This window comes from Thermochaetoides thermophila (genome assembly GCF_000221225.1).
Source record: "Thermochaetoides thermophila DSM 1495 unplaced genomic scaffold scf7180000011814, whole genome shotgun sequence".
Classification (NCBI taxonomy): Eukaryota; Fungi; Ascomycota; class Sordariomycetes; order Sordariales; family Chaetomiaceae; genus Thermochaetoides; species Thermochaetoides thermophila.
In genome coordinates, this window is record NW_006383030.1 from 316,989 (window position 1) to 344,479 (window position 27,491).

General features: G+C 50.0%; 7 protein-coding genes across 7 annotated transcripts; 3 read left to right on the plus strand and 4 right to left on the minus strand.

Annotated features, from left to right (window-relative positions):
• Nucleotides 1-3,868: 3,868 nt before the first annotated feature.
• Nucleotides 3,869-4,443, plus strand: CTHT_0011230 (uncharacterized protein; the record flags this gene model as incomplete). Its single annotated transcript, XM_006691580.1, has 3 exons — nucleotides 3,869-3,891; nucleotides 4,091-4,282; nucleotides 4,365-4,443. 3 exons carry the CDS (start codon nucleotides 3,869-3,871, stop codon nucleotides 4,441-4,443), a joined length of 294 nt encoding a protein of 97 aa, XP_006691643.1.
• A 2,072-nt stretch (nucleotides 4,444-6,515) lies between these two features.
• On the plus strand, nucleotides 6,516-7,526 carry CTHT_0011240 (uncharacterized protein; the record flags this gene model as incomplete). The annotated part of the gene is made up of 2 exons (XM_006691581.1): nucleotides 6,516-6,602; nucleotides 6,663-7,526. The coding sequence occupies 2 exons, from the start codon at nucleotides 6,516-6,518 to the stop codon at nucleotides 7,524-7,526; spliced, it is 951 nt and encodes a 316-aa protein (XP_006691644.1).
• A 2,609-nt stretch (nucleotides 7,527-10,135) lies between these two features.
• On the minus strand, nucleotides 10,136-11,474 carry CTHT_0011250 (uncharacterized protein; the record flags this gene model as incomplete). Its single annotated transcript, XM_006691582.1, has 3 exons — nucleotides 10,136-10,267; nucleotides 10,417-11,068; nucleotides 11,125-11,474. The coding sequence occupies 3 exons, from the start codon at nucleotides 11,472-11,474 to the stop codon at nucleotides 10,136-10,138; spliced, it is 1,134 nt and encodes a 377-aa protein (XP_006691645.1).
• Nucleotides 11,475-14,352: 2,878 nt separating this feature from the next.
• On the minus strand, nucleotides 14,353-15,119 carry CTHT_0011260 (uncharacterized protein; the record flags this gene model as incomplete). Its single annotated transcript, XM_006691583.1, has 3 exons — nucleotides 14,353-14,677; nucleotides 14,733-15,006; nucleotides 15,065-15,119. 3 exons carry the CDS (start codon nucleotides 15,117-15,119, stop codon nucleotides 14,353-14,355), a joined length of 654 nt encoding a protein of 217 aa, XP_006691646.1.
• A 4,259-nt stretch (nucleotides 15,120-19,378) lies between these two features.
• CTHT_0011270 (uncharacterized protein) lies at nucleotides 19,379-19,645 on the minus strand (the record flags this gene model as incomplete). Its single annotated transcript, XM_006691584.1, has 1 exon — nucleotides 19,379-19,645. One exon carries the CDS (start codon nucleotides 19,643-19,645, stop codon nucleotides 19,379-19,381), a length of 267 nt encoding a protein of 88 aa, XP_006691647.1.
• Nucleotides 19,646-20,594: 949 nt separating this feature from the next.
• On the plus strand, nucleotides 20,595-21,779 carry CTHT_0011280 (uncharacterized protein; the record flags this gene model as incomplete). The annotated part of the gene is made up of 1 exon (XM_006691585.1): nucleotides 20,595-21,779. One exon carries the CDS (start codon nucleotides 20,595-20,597, stop codon nucleotides 21,777-21,779), a length of 1,185 nt encoding a protein of 394 aa, XP_006691648.1.
• A 3,333-nt stretch (nucleotides 21,780-25,112) lies between these two features.
• On the minus strand, nucleotides 25,113-27,020 carry CTHT_0011290 (uncharacterized protein; the record flags this gene model as incomplete). Its single annotated transcript, XM_006691586.1, has 2 exons — nucleotides 25,113-26,003; nucleotides 26,178-27,020. 2 exons carry the CDS (start codon nucleotides 27,018-27,020, stop codon nucleotides 25,113-25,115), a joined length of 1,734 nt encoding a protein of 577 aa, XP_006691649.1.
• Nucleotides 27,021-27,491: the final 471 nt, after the last annotated feature.

The following is a 27,491-nucleotide window of genomic DNA, read 5'->3' on the forward strand; positions in this document are numbered from 1 at the left end:
ATCAAACTGCAGACTCGGTTCCTGGAAAGTTACGCTGTCTCATCTCGTGTCAAGTATAGGAGTCTACATAACATGAGCACCAGAATCATACCATCACGATATGGGATGGCTAAAATATTTTTCAGCTATAGAATAGAAGTGCTGTTCAACGAGAGTTGGTATGTCAACTTGCTTACACATTGATGCCAAGTGGCCCTAACTCCAACTCGGTTTTATGAAACCCATGAAGCGTTCAGTTATCAAGCTAAAATGGAAGTCCTATAGGTCGAAAACCCACATGGACGATTTAGACATCAAAGTAGAAATAAGTTTGTGCAAGGCTCCTGAAGCAGTGAGAATGATATGCCGTTTGTGTGCCTCAAGGCCCTTCAGCAGTACTAGAAGAAGAAAAGTATCCTCGAGGTAATGATAATATTTGAGGGTTTAAGTTCTGCGAACGTTGATGACACTATCAGGAACTACCTGAGGGTTTTCTCTCGTCTTTGTTACGTGGATTACCTTTATTCCTTCAGATATTTGAGGACTGGCCAATCACCAGTCTTTGGCAACTTCAACGGCCATAGTTTTCAAGATCTCGATAATTCAGATCCTGATTGGGCTGGCATTCCTAGACTCTCCCAGGTCTGAAGAAGAGTCCGTGATGTCCAGTGGATGTTCAAACCAGTGGCTATCATAGATGGTAGGGCTGCGAATGACAAAGGAATCCCTCGTGGGGCTGTTTTTCCTCTGCGCTGAAGCAATTTGAGCATCTTGAGGGTCAGAGTCATCACGAACCGGCCATCTTTGAGGCAAACGTCGAGTCATGCGTTTAGGAAGGAAAACGGTCTCTAAGTGGCCAAGCAATTGATGGGGTCGTTTTGAAAGCAGCGGGAGCTGAGGAGGACCAATCAGCAGAATGAGAAAACATATTTCATGCCTATGTCACCCTCGTCAACATGGACGGGTATTCTCGATAGACCAGGTTCAACCCTAGTATGGTTCCTTCGTGAGCAGTCATCGCATCGTTTTTTTCATTACATCACAAGATATCATGAATCTTGTGCGCGGGATTCAGTACAGAGCATTCCAAAATCCAGAGATGTTATTAGATATCTCGTTCAGCGGTCCCACTTCATCGTCATGGAATTATGCGCCAGGAGGAGACTTGAAGCATTTTTGCAACGATCATGCTGATTTGATCATGTTAAAAACCCGAAGCGATCGATATGATTCGTGGTATCGCTTGTTCCAACTTTTGCTCTCAACGTCGTACATATTTGTCATTCGGTTAAGTCTTCAGGGAGTCTTGGGAGTACATAGACCGTGAAATATGAGTATCTGCTGAAAGTGCGCTACGAAATCATCCATTTGGTTCTGTTACGTTAGTTGACCAGGCATTTCACAGCCTAATGTTCGAATAGGACGTATCAAGACATCAGAAGCCTTTTTTTCTTCATACATCCTCCAATAAGGCAAAGGAAGCTTTCAGAGCTTATGCCAGACCATGCTTCAAACTTTCGAATTTCGGCAAGTCTGCTTGTCAAGGAGCATGGAAAACCGTCAGTAATAGGGGTAACCGCGAATACGGTAAGCGTTTCGACAGTGCTCTTGTTGTACGTTCACCGCTTGCTCACTCTCTTACCTTTTTAGCGACCTCCGAGTGCAGAGAGACGGATGCGATCGACGAATGGGTCTAAAAAATTATGCCACAAACTTCCATTATCTGGGGTTTCGGTTGCTTGTTCAGCGAGATGTTTATCAGAGTAACTCTGAAGAGCGGGGTTGTTGAGGACTACTGGAAGGTCCGCTACGATGAGAACACTACACAGTTTTGGCTGCTTATCTTCCCCAGCACACATGACTCCGAATGCTTTTGCGAACGCCGTGGCCGCATCAAAGCTGTTGATGAATAGTACAAAAAGGCTTTAGCAGAGTATCCCGATGACGATGCACTCTAGAGAGCCAGCAAAGTGATCCTGGACTAGATTCTTCTTCCACATGAAGAGCGCAGAATTCTGCAGAAGGTCGATCTCTGGGAGAAATGGGCTGAACTTGTTTGTCGCATCCATTCTGCCGTTGTCCCCTTTGCCTGCTTCTCCCTCTTAACCAACCCCATTTCCCGTCGCTGTTGCTGCCACCGCTGTCCGCTGAGAATATTCTAACAATGGTTGAGGTCAACGTCTTCAGTGATGGTTCCGGGGTGGTCTGCTCTAATGTGCAAGACCCTATTGACGATTTGGGAGTTTCGTTCCTAGGGCTCTGGCGTATGTCATCCAACGTCAGGTGGGGGATCTCTCGCTGGTTGCAGTGAGCCTTGCCTTTGGTTGATTGTTAACCTCCCTTCAAGCGAGGAACGCTGACAGGCTGCCTCTCCTCACCAAGCCCAATCGTTTGGGTGGACTAGCCACTTCCTTGAGAAACAGGTGGCGAAACGGACTGCTTCTCTACGCTAGGCTTATTATTTGTTCCAATTGACTAGTCTTTTCCTGCTGGAAGATTGATTGATAGGCTGTTTCTCCCTGGGAACCGACCAAGGTGATTTTGTTAATCGGTAGGCCAAGCATGAGGCAATCCGAACTGCAGCTATGCAATTATACGTGCAACTGCCCTCTCAATCATATAAGTGGCTAATAGATTGTGAGCAAGTAAAGGAAGAGATCGACCTGATCCCTGAGGAACTTCCAGTGCTTCAAGTAGCGGGTTGGGTTCAAAATCCCTTCAAATTTTACAACGTATCCAGACTCTCGTTGGAGTACTGCCTGAATCGTATTTGCGGTAACAGAATACCGATCAATGTTGTATGATCCCACAAGCGAGCAGTCTGACCTGATCAGTCGATCTTAGACATAAGTGCTAACCAAAACAGAGGGAGACTGGAGATGCGAGTACCGGAGCGTCTACCTCCCACGTCAACTGATACCGGCGAGTTTGAGCGGCTAAGTAGCCTTTGATGCGCTTATCTGGAGCACTAACCGATATGATCTGTTCAGGAAGGAAAAACGCAGATATACAATATGTGTTCACGTCCAGATAGGAATTCCGGCTGGCGTGCTGATACTCTTGTCCTGATGCGCATTCGCCACGAGAAGACGGAAATATGTAAACAATATTTTGTTGAGCAGATCATTGGCGTTCCACCAAATAGTCAGTTGTTTGAAGTTTGACTCAGGCTAGACATTCTTGTGTGATCGAATGTTGCAAACATCTGTTAAATTGTACAGAAGTTTTGCTATTAAAGTTAGTCGATACACCGAATCCCATTTAACGTATCTACGCTACACGCCAAGCACTATCGTGCGGACATTGGGACTGCAAAAAATCGCTGCTAGACGCGGAGATTGTGATCGGGCCGGCCCCACTTGAAGAGGCTGAATGAGGGAAGAAACGACGTCATTGTTCCGCGACGCGCTGTGGACAGGCGACGTTTTCAAAACTGAATTCCCACCGACCTGGCATGATAAAGAGCCGACCTTTCTCTATGCTCAGGTGGTCTCTGCCCTGAGTCCCCAACTGCCGAGCACTGCCTGCCGACGGCTGGAAGGACTCAATACTTATAAGTAGCACCCGAGCACAAGTGTGTCATCTGTTGTCGGCTGATTGCCCGACTGCTTGTTGACCGCTTGATCCTCGGGTAGATCGGCACCGATCAACATGTGCAGCCAAAACGGGGATGGAAGATTAGATAAGTGGACCCACCAAACTGCCAAGCGATCTTGTGAAAGGAGATTCCCCACAAAAGTGAACCGCGCGTCAGAGGAAGGTGTGCTGCTAAGGAGGCCTCCGCATCTACCCCTTCCCAGCTCTGTTTCCCGTGTCCTTTTTCTTCAAAACAACAGCAACTTTTCGACGTCGTACCTCTTGCGAAAGTCAATCGTGATCAAATTCAATCATGTCGTACCCGCAACAGCCCAAGTAAGTCGCAGCCGCTGACCTCTCCATAGCCCAATTACGTCAGCCGAGTTCTCGGTCGGCTGTTACCTATTCTCTAGGCTCGCGCGCCTGTCCCTGAAAAAGGGATTGGGAGCTCCTATGCCTTGGGCAAGCCATACACCTGTTCGCCATCAAGGCGCCAACCACCAGATCACGAGCTAATTGACTTTCTTCTTTGCAGCGCGCCGTACTACCCTCCTCCGCAGGGGCAGCCCGGGCCTTATCCTCCTCCCCAGGGCTACGCGCCGGGTCCCTATCCGCCCCAGGGTGGTTACCCTCCTCCGCAAGGTGGTTACCCGCCGCAGGGTCAGATGCAGTATCAGGAGCAGCCACCAGCTAAGGAGGAGAAGAGCCACGGATGCCTGTACACATGGTGAGTCTTCTGCTGATGGAGCGCAGACCGAACCAATGGGCTTGGAGCTTGGAGGGACTTGCGACGCTAACTATGATCTCAGCATCGCTACGATCTGCTGCTGCTGGTTGTGCGGCGAAGCTTGCGAGTGCTGCCTTGAGTGTCTCGACCTCTGCTTCTAAAACGCTAGAGAATTTGAGCCCCGTTAGGTAATACGACTGAGCCACAAACGTCGCGATCTTCGCTTTCGCCGATGTCTAAAGTACTTGATCGGGAGCCTACGAGTCGCACGGGAGAATGGAGCGACGCGCGCGTTGATACATGGTCCTTGAAGGGTGGATTGCAGGCAGCGGCGGCTCTGGATGCGACAGTTCTCTAGGGGTCGGGGTAACAAGGATCTGGGAATTTGGGAAGTGAATGCTAGGAGCGCCGAACATTGCGACTCTACGCGGGTCGAGTTTGACGATTTCGTATCTTAATCTTGTCATCTTGCCTTGTCATAATCGTCTGCTGCGTTTCTTTCATAATACCCGACATTTATTTTCCCTGCGTAGATCACTGCCATTTTGGTTGGGATTCGGTCGTGAGGTTTGGCTTCCAGAGGCCCGTTGGCGGTCGCCCACGATGTGATGGCGTGTGGCCTGACGACGGGGCTTGGCGACGCGTGGTAAGCTCTCGCGGCTTCGCAAACGGCGCACTCCTTTTTGATGTGCTGAGCACGTGACCCAAACAAAAAATCACATGACGCGATCTACGCTCTGCGTCCCGTTGCTCTGGCAATGTCAGGGCTAAGGTTATGCGAGCCCGTCAATATAAATAAAGCTTTTCAAGGGGTTTGTGACTGAGAGTTCTTATCAGGGTTTGCATCCCCAGAACACTATAAGGATTGTCATCATTTGGTGGTTTGGTAATACACGGAGATACCTTGCATGCGTTTGCAGAAAACTGTTGCGTTGGCAACTCAACGGCTTGTGTCCTGTCAGCCCGACTAAGGATCCTTTGGGAGCGACGTTCAGGATCAGATCAGGTAGTCCAAGAGTGGAGCCTAGCTTTGTGTTTATCTTCCATTTGCCAGCATCATTGGTAGGTCGTTCGTTACTTCTCAGAAATTGATCAGCTTGATATTTGCTAAGAGACAAACTGGCAGTGCTTGAAGTTTCTATTACACTTGTTTTCTTAACCTCATCTTCAACGACAATCTCTAATTAATTGACAGACATGGCATGCTATCACGTTTTTACCATCCACAACGCTATACAGGTGCTCAGGTGACAAGTTTCCAGGGCAAGCTGATGCTTTGTTCAAGCTGCTAAAACGCAGATCTAGCGCAGGTTTTGCACGACATACCAGTAGCACGTATCGCCTTTCCCATCACTGTTTTATATAATTTTATGGTCTGTTTTGTTTGTGCTTAACCAAATAGACTATGAATACCAGTCAGAGGTTTTTTTTTTTGCAATCCAATCATCGTCATTTCTGGGAATGGGAAAAGTCTGCTAATGAGGAAGTCTTGAGTGAAGAAATTGGAATAGCACACTAGCCAGAGAATTATAACATTACTGAATGCTTCACTGAGTTTTATTATTACCTAGTAATCAAAGCTCGGTATCATCAAAAATCAGAAAGCATACTCTTGTTACGTGCATTGTGGCATCATCGTTAACCAGAGACACTGGATGGTTATCTCATTGTTGAAAGAGTAATTATTGATCAATTCCCTGGACTCCTTAATTCAGAGTTGCACAGTCGAACAATTGCTCATTCATGTTCTATTTCTGTTGAATTCGATTACGTCCACAAGATACGCTGAGAAGAGGGAGAGCGATCAATACATCTCTCGCCAGGCTCCAGTTCCATCCATCTTCGACTTTCATCTTGACCTATAGGGAGGACAGCAGCAGCCGCAGTAGGAGCCAGCTTATGACATGTTTCTATCTTTCTTCATTTACAATAACCTTTCCAGTTTTTCCCAATCAAAATTCCTTCCAGCATGGTTAGTCATTCACATCTCCACCAAAACCAGCATCCTGCTGCTCGGTCAACTTGTAGTTTTCCATCACCTATCACCCCCCAGTTTTATTACCTTTTCAACGATATCATTATAGCTAACTCCACACACTTGAATTATTCCCTTGAGTCTACCAGTTAGTTCTTGTCCAGCTGATGGAAAGCACCCGATTGTTTGTGTCGAAACAAAGCCCACTTTCGCGGTACTGAAGGAAACTGAACCAAGTGTTCATCAGCCGATAGCACCATGCCATCTTATTATTCCCGTGGGCGAGTTCCCGCCGGCAATGCGCAGGATATTGTCGATGGCTTAGATCAGCGGTCCTCGCAGGCGGTAATCGTTTGGGCTTCTCCCACCGCGCCCCAGCCGACGATCTGTTGCTAACTACGGCAGGCAAAGCCCGCGCAGTCCTCGCAGTCGCCGTATCCAATCGGCCAACCAGTCCAGTCTCCTGGCTCCGCGATGCAGCAGAGGGCCATTAGTCAATTTTTGAAGCCTAGTCACATGATCACACCAGAGTATCGGATCCGTCGCGATAACCCTACGATTCAAGATGTTATTGACAGGATAGTGGCGGGCTTTTCAGCAAACTATCGTGGCGACATTTTAGCCCAAGCCAACAAAGCTGCTAAAATCCCAGACGACGAAAATTGCTCTGTCTGGATGTCGGGTCTTCCTCCCAATGTCACTTACGCCGAGTTGCTGAGCTCAATTCGAGATGCCGGGAGGGTTTGGGCTTCCCACATCCGGCCTGCAACGGACAAATATCCAACACCTGGAGCAAAAGTCACATTCATGACCCCGAAAGCAGCAAAAACACTCATTGAGCGTCAATATCTTTTTATTCGCGACCGTTACGTTCGTGTTCAGTACGACCGAAACAAGGTCTCGAAGCCGCAGGTTCCGAAGGGCCACACACGAGTTCTTTGGATTTATGGTCCAAAGGAAATCGTGAATCTTGAATTTTTAAATGATCTATTTGCCAGAACATGTCAATTTCAGACAGAACATGCCGAGCTTCTCTGTAAGGGCCAGGTGATAAACATCATTGAGTGGAAATTTAGCAGCTACCGCTGCCAGGCTCAGTGGATTTATTTGGGCCTGAAGAACTTAGCAGATCTTGGGATCGATGTCAAATTTATGATTGACCCTTGTGACACCTTCGAAGAAAACGATGATGGCAACGGCAAGGATTGTGTGGAAGAGGAGGAGAGGAGTGGGGAAGAGAGGCTGGATGAGCACTTTCTGTTGCACTGACCGCGAGCACTTTCCAACAATGTAGCCTAGTTCCGGCTTCCTATATGTTTGCCGTCACATTCCAGACATGTTTAACTGCCAGTGATAGGGTCCAGTGATATTTTTTTCACCGATACCATCTCGCCATAGTCAAAATGTTGGTGCTCGTCAAACCAGCTGTCGCATACATGAAAGATGTCTTGATCGTGGCAAGTAATCCAGGTCCCTGAGGAAATATTATGTTTCTGACTGTCATTAGGGTTCTTGCATCCATCTCCAATACAATTACAGAGTGCTTAGCTTGTTATTCTTTTGATATGGAAAATATTGACTGAAGTATCAAAATGGAGATTCATGATGACTGCGTCAGAGGAAATGCGCCAACCACTCTTCCTGCCTGATTATGTGATGTCATCACACAGTCCAAGCAAGCCAAATTTGCCTCTTAACTCATAACTTCTCGAAAGCAAACAGATATCTGCTTTTGAAAACTGAATTACTTGATCATTATTTACTCATATCCCCATTTATGCCTAGAGGCCCTCATATCGACTTTGCAAGTCAATTAAGACTGCCTTCTGTAGATACGGAGCTGAAGAGGTCATGTTCACATCCTATCTAGAGACAGCAACCATAATTATTTGACCGAGAGAGAGTACAATATGGTCACATCATCGTCCTCAAAGTTTGTGATCCCATTTCTCAGCTGGTGTAGTACTTCTGTCAGCAGTTTCCATCTGCTCGATCCCTTCATCCTGAGTCCCCATCACTTTGTTCTATCGTGCTAGCACCAACGACAGGTTGTTGCGGTTAATGAAACAACATTGAGAGAATACAGTTAAAATGAAAATCATGACTGAATCATGCATGGAGAAAAGCCGGCGTAGATTTCTAGTTTTACCCACAATAGACACGACAGGGACGAGAGGGAAATTTGAAGGAATTGGGCTCCATTCTTTATGGAGCTTATTGAGATCTGGAAGGAAAACTTCCTGCTTACTGTTGTCATTGAACGAAAAAAAGTGGAAGCATAATGAGACTTGACCGAGAATGAGGAGAACTTCTGAGAACTTTCCATCTATTGGACAGCGAAGTTCAGACCAGTGAAGCGCAAAGTTTCGCGCAGGTTCCTTTCCCACTATTGTGATGAGAGGACAATAGCAGAAGAGCAACAGACCGGGGCATAGTATGTGTGGCCACGAAATAGAACCCAACCGTATTTCCCCTACTTGCTCTCATGGGCTCTCATTTCCTCTTCCCCACAGCCAGAAAAGTGCGCTGCACAAGCCTTGTCTCTTCTTCGAAGTTAGAGACCAAACATACTCATTTCCAGACTTTCATCAAGCCATTCTCCTCTGGTGTGAACAGAGTCACTCGCTTCAGCTGCCCACTGAGGGCTGCCGCCTCAAGGACCTCAAATCTTCACTTCCACTTCTCCTGCCGATATTTTTGAGCTTACAGCCAGCATGCAACCTGAAAATTCAAGATAGACGGCGACAAGAACCAATCCAATCAGCGGGGCGCTGGTGCTCAGGCTTGCTTTCCGACTGCACAGACATGTTCTTTTTGGTAGCATCAACCAAGAATGCTCTGCTGCACTCGGCAGCAGCATGGTAAATTGGCACGACACTGGGAATGATTTCCAGTTTCATGGTGTTGTGATCGGGTACGCTCTGCCTCTCTACGCACTTACATCTCTCGAGAAGACTCTTACATATCTGGATACTGACCGAATAGGACACTAGAAGGGTATAACAAGTCAAAACTGCCGTTTATAGCGATGATATTATCAAGAGAAACAATGAAGATGCCGATAAAGAATGCCAAGGAGCATAAATGGAAGCAGTTGATGTAACGGGTGACTTGGTCTGGTACAGGCAGGGATCGACAATGGGTCAAATGGGTTAGATGATGGCCACTGACGATGTGGGGTGCACAGCGAAGTCAATTACTACGTGTAATAATCTTTCTAGGTCCTCAGTGTCCTTGTGTCAGGGAGAGGAGGAACCAAGAGAAGTCTATCATGACCGGGCAGCTTCCTTTATAGAATCTTCATCATGCCTGGGCCATATGGCTCATTCTCTTCGGTCATCCGGCTCTGAACATCTTCCAGGGTCAACCACGTATTTGTGCCGCTCACAATCATGCTGTCTCTGGTTCCCTTATGTTGGCAGTTGGGGACATCCCTTTCCTTGGACTGCCGTGTCCATGTGACAGTTGATCCGACATCCCGATGTTTACGTAATCCGGATCACAATAATGGACGTAGGTCCGTTCACTTAATCGGCACTCTTCCTTGAATTACGTTCGTGATCTCCAGATGTTAACGAGTTCATTGGTCACTAGCAGGTGATTTTGTTAGAAAGATATATAAAGCCAAGCAATTGCCGAGGGGCAGCGGCATCCGGGGAACCCGCAGTATATGCTCAGTAAGGTTGGGCAGCGACTCAGGTGTCGAGAGTATCACACTTATGCCAATATGCACCACGTTATTTGACAAACTACAGACAAAACAAAAATAAGAAGGTACACATCAGTGATATGACATAACCACTATTGCAGCTCAGCACACCCCCAAACCTGCATATCACCTGGAAAATCACTCCTCATCCAACGGCCCGAATACTACCTTATCCCTTCTCTCCTTCGGGCCCAACCCCTTCCCTTTCCCCTTTCCCTTCCCCTTCGGCGGTCCCGTAACCCAAGGTGGAAACGGTCTCACCCTTGTCGTGGTGGTTCTGACAGAAGTACGTGCCGTTGTCCTAGTCGATGGCCTACCTGTTACGGTTGGGCCGACAGTAACTGTGGTAGACACGGTTCCCCCAAGGCCAACGCCCGTGGGGAGTCCGACTGTAGGCAACCCTACCGTCGGCAGGTTGACTGTGGGTAAACCAACGGTGGGTAGACCTACCGTGGGTAAGCCGACGGTAGGCAGGCCTGTCAAAGTGGGAAGTGCTGGGTTCCCAGCCGGTGGTTGAGGGCCCCATGTGGTTGTGGTACTGACCGTTGGGAAGAGAGATACGATGGGGTAGGGTTGCTGGCTCTGGCGTGTTGTGATCACGATGAAAGAACTGGTGGTGGAGGTTTTGCGAGAGGATGAAGTAGTGGCAGCCCTGGTTGTTGTGACTATAGGGGGTTGGGTCACGATCAAAGGCGGCTGACGCGAAGTTGTTGTTGTCGCTTGTGGGATTACAGACTCCGCGGCCACTTCTGTCAACAAAGTGGGAAGCACATCGCTGCCAAGCTTGACGTCACGTCGTTCTTGACCTGATTCGATGGTGTCGAAGACCTCCTGGGGGATCTTTGCGACACTGAGATCGAGCGAGAAGGTACCCCTGGCGTCGTGAATGCCGAAAGTGCTGGTGTTGCTGCTTGGAGTGTTTGGAAGACGAGTGTTCTTGGCCCAAGCGAGTGTATTGACGCCATTGGGATTGAGAGATCCTCCCTCCCACTGACTGCATCCCTTGCAGAGAACGTCAAGTTGCCAATGAGTGGCATTTGCTGTTGATGTTGGCAGAACAGTGTAGCTGGCTCCGGCGTAGGCACCAGGCACAACACGTCCCCTTTATGTTGTCAGTGAGTCTTCGGAGCCGAATGGGGAAGAGAGCATGGCTCTTACGTGCTCCAACGCGAAGAGACGACGACGCTATCTCCATTTGGCCATGCCACGGTCAGGGGATTGTAGTTCATTCTGCCGCCCCATCCAACAGCTGCCCAGCCTGCCTTGTCTTTGGGCGCAACAAGTTGGAAAAAAAGGTCGAAGGGTGCGGAGGCAACATCAGGGATTGCCACTCGGTAGATGATACTACTGGCAGGTTCTACCCACTCAGAGAAGCAGATCTCTCCATCATCCGGGCAATACTTGGTTGTTGTTGCTTGCCTCTTGGCTGGGTCAAGGGTTCTCGCCGAGACTGTGAGCACTTGGGCATTGCTGAGAGCCCAGATGGTCAAATGCTTCCAGTTCGTCATGGTTCCAGAGGGACGCTCATGAATATGAGATCTTAGAAGCATCTACTACAGAACATTCAAAGAGAGAGAGAGGAGGGGGGGGGAGAGCCAACTTCAGCTTTATACCGGTCCCTCTTCATCTTGACCAACCTCTCCATCCGTCTCACAACATTAGATGCAACGTTCGGAACAGCGAACAACCGCATATGCAGGGGCAAACTCATCCTCTGCAGTCGCCGGGATTAAGTTTTGGCCAATACAAATTAGCACTTCGATTTTATGAAGGCTACTGGGGAAGTCCGTCAAGATATAAGAGGAAAGCCGGGTCAGACTGTGGAGTTCTTGGTTCAGACCTGGAGCACACAAACAGCCAATCTGGATAAATTCGGCTCGGTAAAGGAACAACCATAACAAGCTCAAGCCAGCTTCTCCGCCCCGCTCCCCTAACGAAACGTCACGGAGTTACTGCCGCCGTTCTTATCAAACTCTAACACTGATGCGTCGTATGGATGACGTGCTTCGGTAAGGTCGCAATTCTGGCAGTCAGGGGGACAGCAGCGTATTGTGTGGTGTTTGCAGAAATTTGGAATTCAGATTCTTCAATGACTCCTGAAGAGCACGAAAAATGGTGGACGGTCTGATTCACTATCTACATCGAGGATTGATCTGTGCATGTTGAACTCATCTCACACGGAAACAAGAGCCAAGCGAACGACTTGTTGAGGACGCCATCGGGGTCAACACTAGTGTGACGGCTTCAGCTTAACTTGGTATTGGGGGGAGGATGCCGATGAGGAACCCGGTCTGAAATCCGATACCTTCATACGGGTGTCGGAGACACATGGTTCCTATATCGCATTTTACGATAAACACCGGCTCCGGAAGACCCTCCATTCCAACAGCTATCCCCACCGGATTAGGGGCCGCTGGTCTGCTGTAGGCGCTTGGGCCTGGGGGAACAACCCCGTCAAGACCTGCCTGTTACGGAAAGTGGGGTTTCGGGAGTCGGAGCTCCACCCGGCGGGCTGGCCCCGCATCGACCCCGAACAGAGGGCGGAGAGATGTGTGCACCAGTGGCCGTATTTATGGGAACATGCCCCGCAGTATATTCTTTTGCTGAACAATCTCCGATTGTAATCGACTATCGAACTATGTGTCATTAGAACTATGCGTCTGCTGAAACTAACCCTCGTAAATCCTAACAAGGCTTGTGAGACCTGATAAGGCCAATAAAAAACATACCTGTCAAAGTTTTAGTCAACAACTCTAGGACGAGCCTAACCAGCCCAGCCTCCTCTTGCAGCCTGTCTCCTTCTTTCAAATGCCATATCCGATTTAAAGGTGCTGTATCTAGCTAATATCCAACAGCTGCACTAATGTGGCAACTGCATGACAGACGACAGATCTCCAGATTTACTTCCCAAATATTCAACCTTTTTTTCGAAAACGGAAATTACCTCCTGCTCAAAATTCATCTTCCAGACTCTTACTTTCCGATGTACGAACCTATTAAATCCCCCTTTACCAGACTGGAACCATTATCGCCTCTATCTTCTTCCTTTAAGCTATCACCGTGACATCTTTTCTATGACAGATATCTCTGCTGGATAAGATGCCTTCTAACCAAAACAACGATGTCGTCCTCTAAAGAGCCGTGAGTCTCGGCGGATGTCGTGTGCGTCTGCCTCTCTTCCCACTCGTGGCCATCTTCCATGTCTCCTTTTAAAATCTCATACCAGAGCGGTATGCCGAGTGGTCTCGTCAGGATTGTTCCTGAAAACTCTTGGTCAAGTAAATCAATTATGTAATTGAGCCTTGCATATTCCTCTTCCCAGTTCTTCATGTTTTGCGCAGACCGCGGGCCCTTTGCCAGCGTCCCGATCAAGACTTTGATTCTAGAATTTAGCCAACCCTTTGTCTGCCCAACACTGCATTCCTGAGTTTGAGAGGGAGATGAGCTCCTTACATTTATGGGTGGCACCATCTTCGCTAAGAAAACCGTGATGCAGAGTTCAATTGAATTGCGAGTTGGAGTTCCTGTGATAGTGGAACGCTCACCAACAACTCACCTGTCTTAAGTTATGTACGCGCGAGAAGCATTCCTGTACGATCTTAAAAAACGTGTCCGTTTTTGGCAGTTGCTTGCCCTAAGACACTGCGTGTTTGCTGACTGACACAACACAGGAGGTTTCCACTGAACTGTACCTTTCACTCACGAAATTCCCACTGTAGCAAGTCCTGACTGATGTCACGTTCTTGCTTTCAAGCTACAACGCCATGTCATCAGTTGAACTTGCTGTTTCGAAACATTTTCACAACGCTGGCAACATTAAACAGAGCTCAAGCCCGTTAGAAGCGTCCAGAATGGAATGCCAGCGGAGCGCAGAAGGCTATTGCACATCGCAAAAGCCAGGCCTGCCACGACGTACATGTTGCTGTTGCGTTTATACCGCTTCCATATTCCTCCCTCTGGACGTGTCTCCCGAGGCCTTGCCATCATGGGGTAGAGTTTTCCGAGAAGACTGCACACCTCGTGTCTCTCCTCTCTTGGGGAGCCTCTCGGTTGCCCGTATCTCTCGTACTGTCTGATGCAAAATTATAAGGTCACATAGAGTTTAACACTGCAGCCCAATCTGCAGTCTCCCCACCAATACAGTCAGCATCAATATTAATACTTGAACCCGAACCTTGCAGTGTCATCCCCATGAACTACAAATCAACTTCTTAGTAACACTCAAGTTCTGCATTCTATGTACGGTCAAATCGCATATCCCGAACCTCAGCATCAAGACTTGCAACTGCGTCCCCCTAATGTATTCCATACGCCTACTGAAAGATGACTTTACCCCAAGTATGTACATCCCTAGCTCTGGCTCTCTCTCTCTCTCTCCAAGTCACCTTAGGCAATCAGCCTCTGCACTGTTGCCTCAAAGTTGGGGTTCTTCGCGCGAGCAAAATCATGTGTCCAGTAGCTGTGCACCTCATGAATCGAGATGGATGAGGTCGGACTGGCAGCGTTCGATGGCTTGTTGGGCGAATAAGCCATGGCGAGTCGGTTGCTCCCTCCCGGCAAGACCCAACGTTGGGCTCCCGTGTCGGGCACTGTCCAGGCTGTGCAGCCCTTGCATAGTGCTGTCACTTGCCAGTGTGTCGAGTTGGACTTGGTGCCCCCCTTGATGATGGTGTACTCCGAGCCGCTGTAAGGTTGAGGAGAAACGTGGCCGCTGTGTGAAAGGGGTTAGAAAGCCTGAACAGACCCAGTGCCTTGAATTTACTTACTTGGCCCAGCGAGGAGAGATGATAACGTCGTTGTTGTTTTTCCAGGCCACCAGCAGCGGATTCCTCGGCATGGAACCGCCCCAGGCAAGGCCAGCCCAACCAACATCATTGGGGACAACTAGCTGGACGACGGCATCGTACGGAACATAGTTCTGTGCGTTATCGGGAATCGCGATCCGGTATGTGATGCCCCTTCCGTCAGCCTTGTACAGGATGAAGTCGGACGTAAATGTCAGGCCCGTGTCAGGATCCTGAAAGACGGCGCTCGCGGCCGCTGCTGCTGCTCAGTCAGCATCTTGATCTCTTGTGAAGTCCGGGTTGTTTCGATGAACACTTGCCTGGTTGCAGCAGGGCCGCGACGAGGGCGATCCATGACTTCCACAGCATGTTGCGCGTAATTCTTCAGTGATAGGAGATTTACCAGCAGCGACGGCTCAGTGGGGAGTTAGTTCAGCTAAGTCGTTATACGACAAAGACATACTCAAGATTTCGAGCGATTGACCTTGGCGGCGGCAAAGCAAAGATGCACGACAAGACCAGATGAGCGGAAAGCCCGGCTTTTGAGTTGCCGCTTACACTACTTAGATACGATGGCCCAAGACCGCCTAAGATATGGGGAACAGGAACATTCCCGCCACGAATAAATATAGCGGGCCATCTTGGCGGAATGCAGTCGGCATCTAACAACCCCCATGCCGGGATTTTGGCTCTCGGACGCAAGATGGAGCTGCTCCGGATGACACATGTAGCTCACGCGGAGGATCAGTTTGGTTTAGGTGTACACCAAACTTGACGGGTGTAATCGTGTGATACCACCTACTCGGTGCTGTTAATCTAGGGCGACTCGGAGAAGCATCCATATTCAGTGTTGTTGGTGTTGAAGAATGTGCAAGAAAACATATGGAATGTCTGGTTCGCTGTTGCAACGGGCAAGCAACTCCAAAGCCGGCATATTGAGAGATCCTGGGGATCTCGTGTGCGGGTGACGCTGGCATGGTGAATGTGCTGCATCCAAGCTCGGTCGGCATTTTACCCGAACATATTGGATGAACCTGCAATCTCAGAACCTCACAGGTCAGCCTCCGAGGGTTAAATGGATATCTTATATTAAAAGCACTCCTGATGTATCCATCCATGAGCCGCAAGACCGAGCTTGAAGCGGCAGAAGCGTGGCAAAATTCCCTTAGGCGGGAAATGTGACGAAAAAAAAGGGAGCCCTCGGGCATTTCATCCTGGTGCGACCTTCATATTTTCATACCCGTGCTCTCTACATGTATATGCACGCTCGACGGACCGTCCCTGGTTGCTCTTCTTCGACTCACCGGGGCCCTCACAAGCATTGCTAATTTTACTTCCTTGAAGACCAGTGGCTGGGAATGAAGGCGATGTACCATTCAGCGCGTGGGAAGTCATTGAAGGTCACAACATGACCCTATCACAATACTAATTAATAGCTCGACGTGTGTAGTTTAATATCTTTGATCATTTATCTTGTCCAGATCTAGTATCCAGCTGAGTTGACGACCCAGAATTTCAGCTGGTGTGTGACATGTGAGAGAAAAGTTCCAGAATATTCATTGTCAGGCCCTACGTGCCTGACCACCTACGCGCTCTAATCCGGTTTCTAACGTCTTAGCCATTACGTTGCAGGCAACAACAGGACCTTCTGGATGATGTATGTTAGCCTTTTATGGTCTTTAGATATATGAAAGGTCCACGTTCTGCGGTCTTTAAAGGAGAAGCGTTGTTGGTCTTGACGTGCGATTGGCTAAGCTCTCGATCCTGAATACATCTTCTTCACTAAAGACTCGGTATTTTTGGACTTCTACTCCGATGGAAGACATGAGTTTAGGAAGCGATTGATTATGCTTAGTTGCTAGCATACGGTCACATCTTATATATTGCTAGAATTTCAAAAAAGGTTGGTCTAGTGTGTCATTCTATCAAAAGGAAAAATGAGGAACAAATTCATAAAATTATCATCGGGTAGTGTATAACTGGTGTTGATAACGGAAATCGACGTGAATTCCCTACAAAACTTGGCAGATATTGGATCACGGAACACTCGGAGGGGGGGGGGAGGGAAGACGGGAAGACCGGAAGAGGCGCGAAGGGCAGAGAGATACCTCAACATGCTAAAGGGGGCTAAATCTCGAGGAAGCTGTTCAAACTTCAGTTTTGTTCGCTTACTTAGATGCCCGGGTTGAAGGAGCAAAGAGAGCTGCCCTGCTCGACGATGCTCATATGAAAGGCCTCGGAGGTGAGATCGATCCTTTTAGGACCCTACACGTTCAATGTCAGGGTAAACTTTAATTCCGAAACGACGGTTGAAACTTTAAAACTCGTAGGCCCACCTCCTCCAGTTTTCACCCTTGCCCGAGCCAGCCGTGAACAGCCGTAAGGTGGATGGAGCCCATGGCGGCTCTTTAACGTGGAATCGTAAGATCTACCAACGGCACGGCTGGGGTAGCTGGCCTTGATGTCTCCTCCAGGAACATTTCCCCACCAAAGGAGCCAGTACGTCGAGGCGAAGTTGGCGAGAGGCTGGAAGAAAGCCCGAGAAATCTTGAAATCCTGATGTTGACGTTCCAGTTGGGTGTAGCTGCAAGAGTAGCATGCCCTAGGCAAGTAAACGGTAGACTCTTGGGCCCATGCATTCCAAGAAAGTAAGACTGCCAATGTAAAGACGGGACCCGGAACCGGGGGAAACAGGACAATCTCGTGGTAGCTACACACTGACAGCCCTCACGAGCTGGCTGACCACTTGACCTCAACGATTGACGGCTGTGGCGCCGAGAACTGGACGGTCCCATGAGCTTTTGAGCCAGCGGGTTGGTACTTCGCGCTAAACCCTAAATCCTTGGCGCGTTGTTTCCCTCCCCCCCCCCCGCAGCTGCGGCAGCACGCTTCTTGAAGAGCCGCATGCTAGCTCCCGCCTAGTAGCATCGCCGGCAGGCACGCTATCTACGTCAGCAGCCAGCCAGATCGAGTCGGCCATGAGATGGTCGCTCCCGAGATGCTTGAGGCCGATGGCCCGAAGCCGATCGATCGTCCCAGAAAGTCAATAATAGTCTAATAATAACGCACACACTATCGGCATTGGGGTTGGAAGACACTCTCTGCCAAGCAGAGACATCCTGACCCCGCGATCCATTGCAGATGGCAAAAATCGTGCCATGGGAAAAAAAAACGCTTCACGAAGACCAGTCGGGCCGCGTCGACGAGAGGTCCATCTTTGCCGGCCCGGACGGTGGAGATTCTTCGGCCGAACACTTAACAGCCACATAAAAATACTAAATTCCATTGGGATGTGTAGCGATGCGTAGGGATGTAAAAGGCATCGACGAGCCGAAACCCGGTCCCGGCTCCTCCTGGGCTGGTGACAGCTGCCGCCGGCCGCTGTGATCGTTGGCGTCGGATCTGGTACGGGAAGTAACGGGAGATGGTTACAGCGTCGCAGCGGCACAGCATCAGAGCATCACAACATCAGGGACAAGCGTTGGGGACGTTGAGCGCGGCAGGAGCGCATAGTCGCAGTATCTGCGTCATTCTCAAAGCTCGGCGGTGCCCGCGGCTGGTCCCTCTTGCGAAAATGAGGCTCGAAACATCCCGATCCGGCCGACTAGGGGCCAAAAACCCGGGCAGGAATCCGGAGCTTCAATGACAAGATTGTCATTCGGAGACGGTCACGGGTGCCGTTGCAACGATGAGCAACAGCAAGTCGCAGCGGCCGGTGACGGCTTATTTTCGCGAGATTTGTACTGGCCACGAAAATTTATCGCGATCGGAGTGCATGTCACTTGGCCGCGATGCTGTGGTGGCAGTGGTACGCTGTGGCTAACAATTTCATTACGGGTCTGCCCGATCACGCGTTTTTGCAGGACGGGTGGCCAGGTGCTGGTCTGTGCAGGTCTGGACTGTGATCAGGCCATTTCTTTCAGTTTGGGACGATGTGCGTCAGAGTCGACCCAGAAAACTGGGAGAGTGACCCAGGGCGGACCCACTCACGAGCCCAGGAACGCCCCAAAACGGCGACGAAAGCTTGGATTCTTTGATGACAGAATGTCGATTTTGCCCGTGCGGGTCGCCGCAGCAGAACCCTACCACGCCAAAAAAAAAAACCTTTCTCCGCGAGGCCCCGATTTTCGTCTCCATGCACATTTGCACGGCGGCTGGGCAATATCTGCATCGCTGATTTGTGCTGCGGGAATTCTTGAAGGGCCTTGGGGCCAGAGAGATGCCGTCAATTTCCCATTGTCGCGGCACTCGGCGGGCTATTACATCATAGGCAGGCTAGCATGGGCCGCCAGGGGCGACATGGCCATCCTTGGCTGGCGCCGCGCAAACCGGCTCTACGAGCCTTCCGCTCTGCCGCTGCTCGTTCGATCTCATTTTCTGCCCGTAATTGCCAGCACCGCGGCGAGCAGTTATTGAAAAAAAAAGGGCAGGCATTTGTGTTCGGGGAACGGACGACTGCTTTGATTCTGCTATGACATGGCTCAATATTCTTTTTGCCTTGGAAGTCGGATTGCTAAGTTGGATGCTGATTTCTCGTCAGGGCTGTGAAACAGGCCCGTTGTGCGTTTTGTGCGCTATGGAATTCTGGAAACCCCATCAAATCCCATGACTCCAGCGACTACCTGTGCTTAGCTCGTCCCCTCGGAAAGCCGCTCCAGGGCTTGATCTGCAAGAGTGGAGCCGCCCAGCGCCCGACTGCCTGTTCTGGCTGCCTGTCTTTTCGATCTGAGAGCAGGAGGAGCAGGAGGAGCAGCAAGAGCAGCAGCAGAAGCACCCAGCCGGGGAGCGCCGAGCCCCACAGAAAGCGTGCTGGGCCTGGAGCCCAGGGAGACGCTGGGCAACACAGGCACAAGGCGTTGCGTACCTAGGTAGGGATTGCGGGCATTGGCGGGCATGTGCGTGGGGGCGATGCCGGAACGAAGCCAACTTCCGCAAAAGAGCTCCGTCGAAACTCGTACGACTGGGAAAGTGAATCGTCTGGTTTTCGAAGTTTTCGATTCTGTAGTGCCACCACACGCGACCACACACTGCCATACAGCAAAAATGATGTACACTGCCGAGACCGAACGGTGCCGATGACTAGGGGCCACCGAAGGGAGCAACAAACCTTTTAAGCTCGTCCAAACTCCCATGAAGGATGACGGGACGAACCATCAGATCACCCAGATCGCCCACGACAGCAACGACGTCTACAGACCTCACGAGTTGACAGCCCTGACGATCGACACCATCACCTCAGCTCACAGCTTGCTCACCTCACCTCACCTCACTCGCCTCACCGCATTCAGGGAACACTTGACACGCCGACTCAAGCATCCTATCGCCACTCAAACCACCACCAACCACAGCTTTTCAGCATCTACGGTTCCCGCAGCCCAAACTCAGACAGCTCCAGCACTCCAACGCTGCATCCCTACTACCCAGCACCACTGCTCTAGCACATCCTGCCACCGTCATCCGATCGGTATGTCTGGCACAAGTATTGACTCGTCGATATCATTCGACCCCTATGCAACAACGTCTTTTGACGCTTCTCAGCTTGTTAGTTGACTTCCCTCCCTGAACCCTCTCTTTTTTTTTTTTCCATCCTCCATCCTCTATCCCCTCCCCCTCATTCTGCCATTGCACATTAAGTGAGAGGGGTAAGGTGCTTCTTTTCCTCCTCCTGTCCCTGTCAGCAGACGTTGGATGTTGTCGTAAAGCCTTAAAGTTGCCTTAGCGCCTACCTGGTCTCCTGTCACACATCCACACATCCACATACACATACACACATACCTTACACATATCCACACTCACTGCTCAGTTACACGCCACACCCTTACATCACACACTCCACTTGGATTCATGAGCACCGGCGCTAACACCCTGCAGCAAACATACGACTTCTCTCCGATCTCTGTCTTCGAACACCCTGAAGACTTTGGCACGGACTTCACCTCCGACTCGGCTGCTTCTCCCCTATCGCCACTGTCTCCAGCCCTGTCGGCCAGCTCGTTTGGCTTCGCTACCACGGACAACTGGAATTCGTGGGACAACACCGAACTCTCTCCTGAGCCCGAGAATCTGTTTGCCTGCCCCTCAACTTTCGACGCTATTACCCAGTGCTCGCAAAACCCCCTGAGCCCGGCTATCAACCCGCTGGAGCTTTCCATCCCCACCAACGACAACAGCAACAACGACAGCCAATCACCTCTCTTCCAATCACAAAACATGTACGCGAGCCAACAGCAACATCAGCAGCAGCAGCAGCAGCAGCAGCAGCAGCAGCTTCGGGTTCAGGAACAGCAGCCTCAACAACAGCAACAACAGCCAATGATTCCCTTCTCGGCTCCTCAGCCTTCCTCTACGGCTCTCCCCTCCTCCGATGCCAACCACAAGCGCTACTCCTCCCGCTCCTTGAAGCGGAAATCTACCAGCTCTGGCTCCGAGGACGAGCCAGCTCAACCGCCTGCCAAGCAGACTTCCCCGCCCTCCACAGCAAACACCTCAACGGCTGCCCAGCGCCGGACTTCGACGTCGAAGGCCAAGGACCCATCGGCCCTGGGCCCAAAGAAGACGGCTCACAACATGATCGAGAAGCGCTACCGCACCAACCTCAATGACAAAATCACCCAGCTGCGTGATGCCGTCCCGGCTCTGCGTATGATGGCCCAGCGTGCCAAGATGCTCGAGCAGGGTGGCAACATCAACGGTGAGTTCGACGAGCACCTCGACGACGGCCTTGGCCTTGACCACCACTCCTCCCTCGTTGGTGGTGCCGCTAAGCTCAACAAAGCCACTATCCTCAGCAAAGCCACCGAATATATCCTGCAGCTGGAGCGCCGCAACCAGGGGCTCGAGACCGAAAACTCGGCCCTGCGCGGTCGAATGGAGGGCTTGGAGATGATGCTGATGAGCGCGGCTGCCGGCAGGGGCCCCGCACCCCCGCAGTACCCGCAACCCATGCCCCCGCCGATGCAAGCTCCTCCCCAGATGCAGAAAGGTGGGCCTATGCCGGGTATGGCGCCCGTTGCTGGGGTATGGAACTAAAGTCGCTGGCTTCTTGACCTCTTGACCTTTACATTCATGTAGCATCCCCTTTTTTCACACGGACTTCTCTTCTTCCTAATTATTGGATGGCATCTTGGTTTTGGGACTTTTTTTTGTTGGGTGGCGGCGTTGAAGGGCATGCATGCATGGGTGTGGCAGATATGGCATTTGTTGATTGGGTATGTGTTCAGGTGCATGGCATGGTGATTTTGGCGATGATACCTCGGGTCTATCGGTTCTTTCTTTTGTGGGATTGAGCTTTGCACGGGGGTGGGAGGAAGAGCATGTTGCAGCGATGCATTTTTTGTCAAAATATGGGCGAAAAAGAAAAGAGAGTGGAAGATCAAAAACTGCTTCGCTGGCTTTGCAAAGATACCGATAAACCTTAGGTACAGATAGGGTTTTGGTTGAAGGGCGGCATTGGTCTATAATCTAATCGCTACTACTGCCATCTCTCTGCCTACTTGCTCAGTTTCCCTAACTTTTTTTTTTTTGGCATGCCCAGTGACATTCCAGTTTGACAGGTCATCACTCTATGTTCGCGTATTTTTGTGTAAATTATCTGGCTGATCCTTATTATGATGTGTGCTGATTATGTTTATGCAAAGTAAATTATGTACCTCTAATGGCAACAGTGGTGTTTTCACCGGCATGGCCCATACTGTGTGCCGACGGAAGTACCCAGTTAGCGAGGCTGGCCGCTCTATGTTAAGACCTCACTGGGCTATTTCATCCCTCTTCATCTCCCAAAGCTTTCTTTCTCTGTTCAGGTACAGTTTCAGCTTCCTGTATTCGTCTAAGCTGCCGACTGAAACCGCCCCTCTGCTATAGTGTCTTTGGTGCTCCTCTATTTCGGCCGTGGCCCCCGATATTACTTCGCCGATCACACGCCATATGTTGGAAGAAACCGGATGCTTTAACATGGTGCACTCTGTTGGGAGCTTTGACTGATGTGATCCTGATTCTGCTGTTCAGCTCTCTTCTCCAGGGGTATGTTGTTGCTTCGAGGTGGTATTGTACATATTAAGTAGGTGGATGTTTTCAGTTCCTAGGGATGCTGAGATCATCACCAGCAGGTGCGGGCTTTCATATCAATTTGGATTCCAAAATCAACTGTGGTCGAGTGCAGTCACTTAGGATCCTTCGGATGGGAGCAAAAAGTCTGAAGATTGACTAATTGCCAGAGTTCTTTGTGATATCACCGGAAGGGTGCCTCAGTTCTTTTATATACCTCAAGCAAGCCAACCCTTGTTTGTTGCTTAACTGGCAGCTTAGGGGTTGTGATCCTTTTGTCCACAAGATCCAACCCACACCCGTTGCACAGTAGGTTTCTAACCTCACTCACCTCAAATGCGAGATTCCGATCCTCTCAGAACCAAGGTATGACACTCGGATATCAGGCTCATAGCTTGTATATTGCCTGCCTCCAGGAATCCGGTGCGACGAAGCCAGCACTCGCTCATCATCACTAGCAACGTAATCCCAATCTCGCGCGCCAGCGAGGTAGGTGGGAATGCTAGGTTCAGCCTAACCCCTACTGACGGGTAAGAGGCGGCGCAGAGGTGATAAGCCACGTCGGAAAGAAAATGGGTTCTGGCGACGGGGCGGTGGGCCGCGGGAACGCGACGATTCGTAACGGTCTTGGAGGAAATGACATCAACGGGCTCAAGTCACGGGGTCTAATACGCTCAAAGGATCCAAACAGGTCCCCTCTGCGTGGCCTGATGCTGCCGACCGAGGAAGGAGGTGTCGTGGCGCCAAGGTTGAGTGCCAAGCCAGTCGGACAGTCGCGTTTTAATGATATTGCTAGGGCGCAGGGGGCCGAGCTGGGAGTCTACCCTCAGATAGTTATCGCTTGTGATTAATGCCACATATCCAGGATTTTTCGTGTCGATGTAGAGGTAGCGATTATGGCTTCGGGCCCGAAAAGAGCTTGGCGAGTGATGAGATCGACTGTAACTATAGCCACACCCGCTATCATATTTTGAAATATAGTGGCTGCTGTATCTACCGCCGTAGCTCGAGGAGGGGTAGCGGCTTGGGCTTTGGCTCAGCATTGTGAATGGATTAATCATGGTGCCTGAGTCAAAAAACTGTTGAGCTCTTACAGTTATTGTCTTGAGAATTATATACCTGTATGTAAGTGGCTTTAGTTGTTAATATGGTAGGGCACCTTCTTTCCCAGAGTTTCGAAGAAGAAAGAAAATGAAATTTTACGGGTCTACTCCAGTTCTACGCAGATTGACTGCATTGTATACGATACTAGCGGAGGATCATGTGACTCTAGTCAACATCGTGCTATATGAACCAGGAAGAACCCCTCATGGTCCAGTGGTGCTTGATCTCCTCCTACATGGTGCAAGAGTATGGTCACCTTGTTGCATTTGGAAGAAGGCCTCTGAACACGAGTTGTGATGTATTCTTGTGTGCTTTCGACCAGGTGGGAACAAGGACCAAATCTCGAGAGGATACCATCCAAGAATCCCGAGATTGAAACTACCAAGGTAGTCCGCGTCATTGTGCGCTGAACAAAAACAGGTCCTGTGACTGCTATGATAGTAAACAGAAAGTCATGATATGAAGTGCCTAGACCTCTGGTTACACCATAAATAACGCTGCCGTTAAACCAGACATTGATTGCTCAAGGTTGACCGCTGACTCGAGAGATCTGCTGACTAAGGGTTAGGGTTGTTGCCCGGTTAACAGTCAGGGGCTCAGGGGCTCAGGACCAAACCACCGACCCCTCAATCATCTCCACGATAGTTCTAACATTCACATCATTTATGTAGCTTCATGTGTCATGTACCTATTATATAAGTTTGCGGGACGCTGTAGAAGCGTCAATCAAAGCCCTTGCTCACTTAATTCGTTGCAATCTCGTCAAAAATCGTCAACTTCCTCGATGCTACCCAGCATACTTCAGTGTGCACTCCCACTAGTCAGGTACCAAGCCAATATATTTGGTCATTATATCCAAAATCTTTCATAAACCTCATATCTCTGGTCGAACTGTCCAATCTTATATCATAACTTATATCCAACAGAGACAGGTCCAACCATGCCAAATTAGCTATCAGCAAGACCATTTTCGAGTACAGAAACAGAACGCGCAACAACAAAACAAGTATAGGATCAAAAAAAGAGAATTTACACTGAAAACAAATAAAATTCTGTCAAGATCTTATACTCTTTGACTCCAAAACACCCCAGTTGTAAGACCTCGCTTACTTCCCCTGCAACCAGTGTGAGCAGGCAATACCACGGTTAAAAGAAAACGTTTTGGAATACTATAGGGCTTGCAAACCCACACTCTACCCAGTTAGATCCCCAATTTCAGTACAGCCCTAACGTCAACGAGCTCTTGGAAGCACGATCGCATCCCCATGCATTGAAGTCAAACCGCTCAGCTGCCCGTCTGGGCTTTGGTGCGAGGAATTCGCGTGTCCGACGCGCTGCAAAAAAGGCAGGAGCGGGTGACGTCTCCCTGTGCCGTGGATATGTCCACGTCTGTGGAGGACGAAGAGGCGTCGGCTGTGGTCCCGCTGGCGGAGGATAGGTGTTGGGGCGTCCGCGGTGACGTCTGTGAGTAGGGACGGGTGGACCTAGTCTAAAATTCCTTAGCCCAACCGAGTGACACTGGCCAAACCGAGTAAAATCGTGATGCTCGTAGTCATCGTGGTCGAAGGATTCGGGCTCCATGTTGAGAAACTGCGGTTCGTCTAGCTTAAGGAAGGAGGCGGTGGGACGTTTATATCTGGTGAGAGCCCAGGACTCGATAGTCGGGACGTCCTTGTAAGAAGAGACGATAGGAGTCGGTGTTGGGTTTCTTGTGAAGATCGTCGAGGGGGGGCGAGGCTGTTGGCATGATGCTTGGAAATCAAAGTCACCTCTGTGTCCGTCTGGAGGAGGCAGATAAGGAGACGACTTATGGCGGCGAGGGGGCAAGTCTTCCACACCCAAGAGCCTAACGCTCCGTGGCCCGTCATCATCTGACTCGGCAGCTGAAAAGTCGCTTTCGGGATATTCATAGTCTTCTGGTTGTGCTCGCCAAACATCACAGACAGAACCAACAACATCTCGGTGTGTGGTGTCTAAGGTGACGATGCTAAGGGCATCGAGCATAGTCCGGCGGCGGGGGCGTGATTGTGACCGATACTTTCCTCGCTCAGAGTTGACTACCGAATGTTTACTGGCCCGCTGGTATCCTTGCTGCTCATTGTGAACCTGATATGTCCAACTCCAAGGTCTTGAGTCGGCGATAGAATGAGTCCTAGTAGCACAAAGTGCATATTGTTCGTCGGTGCTCGATTGATTGTCAGACCCACTGGCTCCCCAGTCCATATCGCTGTCTGAGTCCAAATCGTGACGAGATGACTGTTTTTTTGGACGACGGCTTACAGACAATGTCATAGACTTTGTCTTCCGTGATTTGTGTCGTTTTTTGTGCTTCTTCGGTGATGAAGAACCTCGAGTGGCGAGATTGGAGGACATATCCGGGCTCAACTCCTGCTGCGCCGAATGTGGCAATGACAGACATGGCTCATCGACATCGAAGTCAACTCCATCAATGCCTGAATCAGAAGGTTGCTCGTTTTGCCGGTGTTTATGCGACTTTTTCCGATGCTTTTGGTGACGTGAAGACTGGGAAGATGATGATGACTCCTTGGAGGACTGACGATGTGGCCGTGACCGGCGCTTCTTCGTTAAGGACTTGCCTCTCGTTTTGGAAGGTGACAAGGAGTCCTTAGTTTCTCCATCATACTTTGTTTCGATCATTGAGGCTGTGCGTTGAATCTTGTGCTCCTTCAGACGAATGGTAGGCCTGGGGACCTCAGGATACTCTTCGATATAAGGGCTCCAGCTCCGTCGGCTCTTTCGGAGGGAAGCTTTCTTCTTGTTGGAATCTAGAGTAGCCCCAGGTACAGACTGCCTGCGTCTAGCTTCTTCTTGCTCCTTCTCTTTCTTTTCCTCGTTTGGCTTTTCAGCTTTAGCATTTTCAGCATCTCCCTCAGCTCCATTGCCTCCGCATGTGCACTTGGTGATGTTAGGCTTAGCCTGAAACGCCTTCTTCTGTCTAGGGCTCTTTGTCTTTCCCGGCTTCTTCTCCTTCGATCGCTCGACCGACTGGTTTGAAGGCTTCTCAGTAACGTTCTCACCCTCGAAGACATCATCGACCTCTTCTGGGTCATCTGAATCGTAGTCTGTCGTGGTAATAGTGACAGCTGCATCGTCCCGCTCCATGTTGTCGGATCTTCCTTTGCAGCACTGCTGCGACGCTCTGGGGGATGAGGAAAAGACTCTCGAACATTGGCAGAACAAACAAAGAGGCAAGTTGGCAAAAAGGAAAACGGATACCTTGAGGGTGCTGGACACGGGATGCAGCAAAGACAAAAAAAAAGAATCTCAATGCCCGAGCTTATCTACTCGATATAAACGACGACCACCAACAGGGCTCAGAAGCCCCATGTGCCAAGGCATTCTGCTTGCGAGAAGTCAAACATGATGGATGAAGAGTTGTCAACTGAAAGCAAAAGTATCACCAAAGTGTGGCCGCTCTTGTGTGGATGATCAAGCAGCAAGCATAGAAAGCGAGGACGAGCGAACCCAGCTTAGATAATCTGTACGATTACGTGGCGAACTATCTAACAAAGTTCAACCAGCGGGGCGTGGGAAGAGATAGAGGGGTAAAGAGAGAGAAAACGTGGGGAGAAC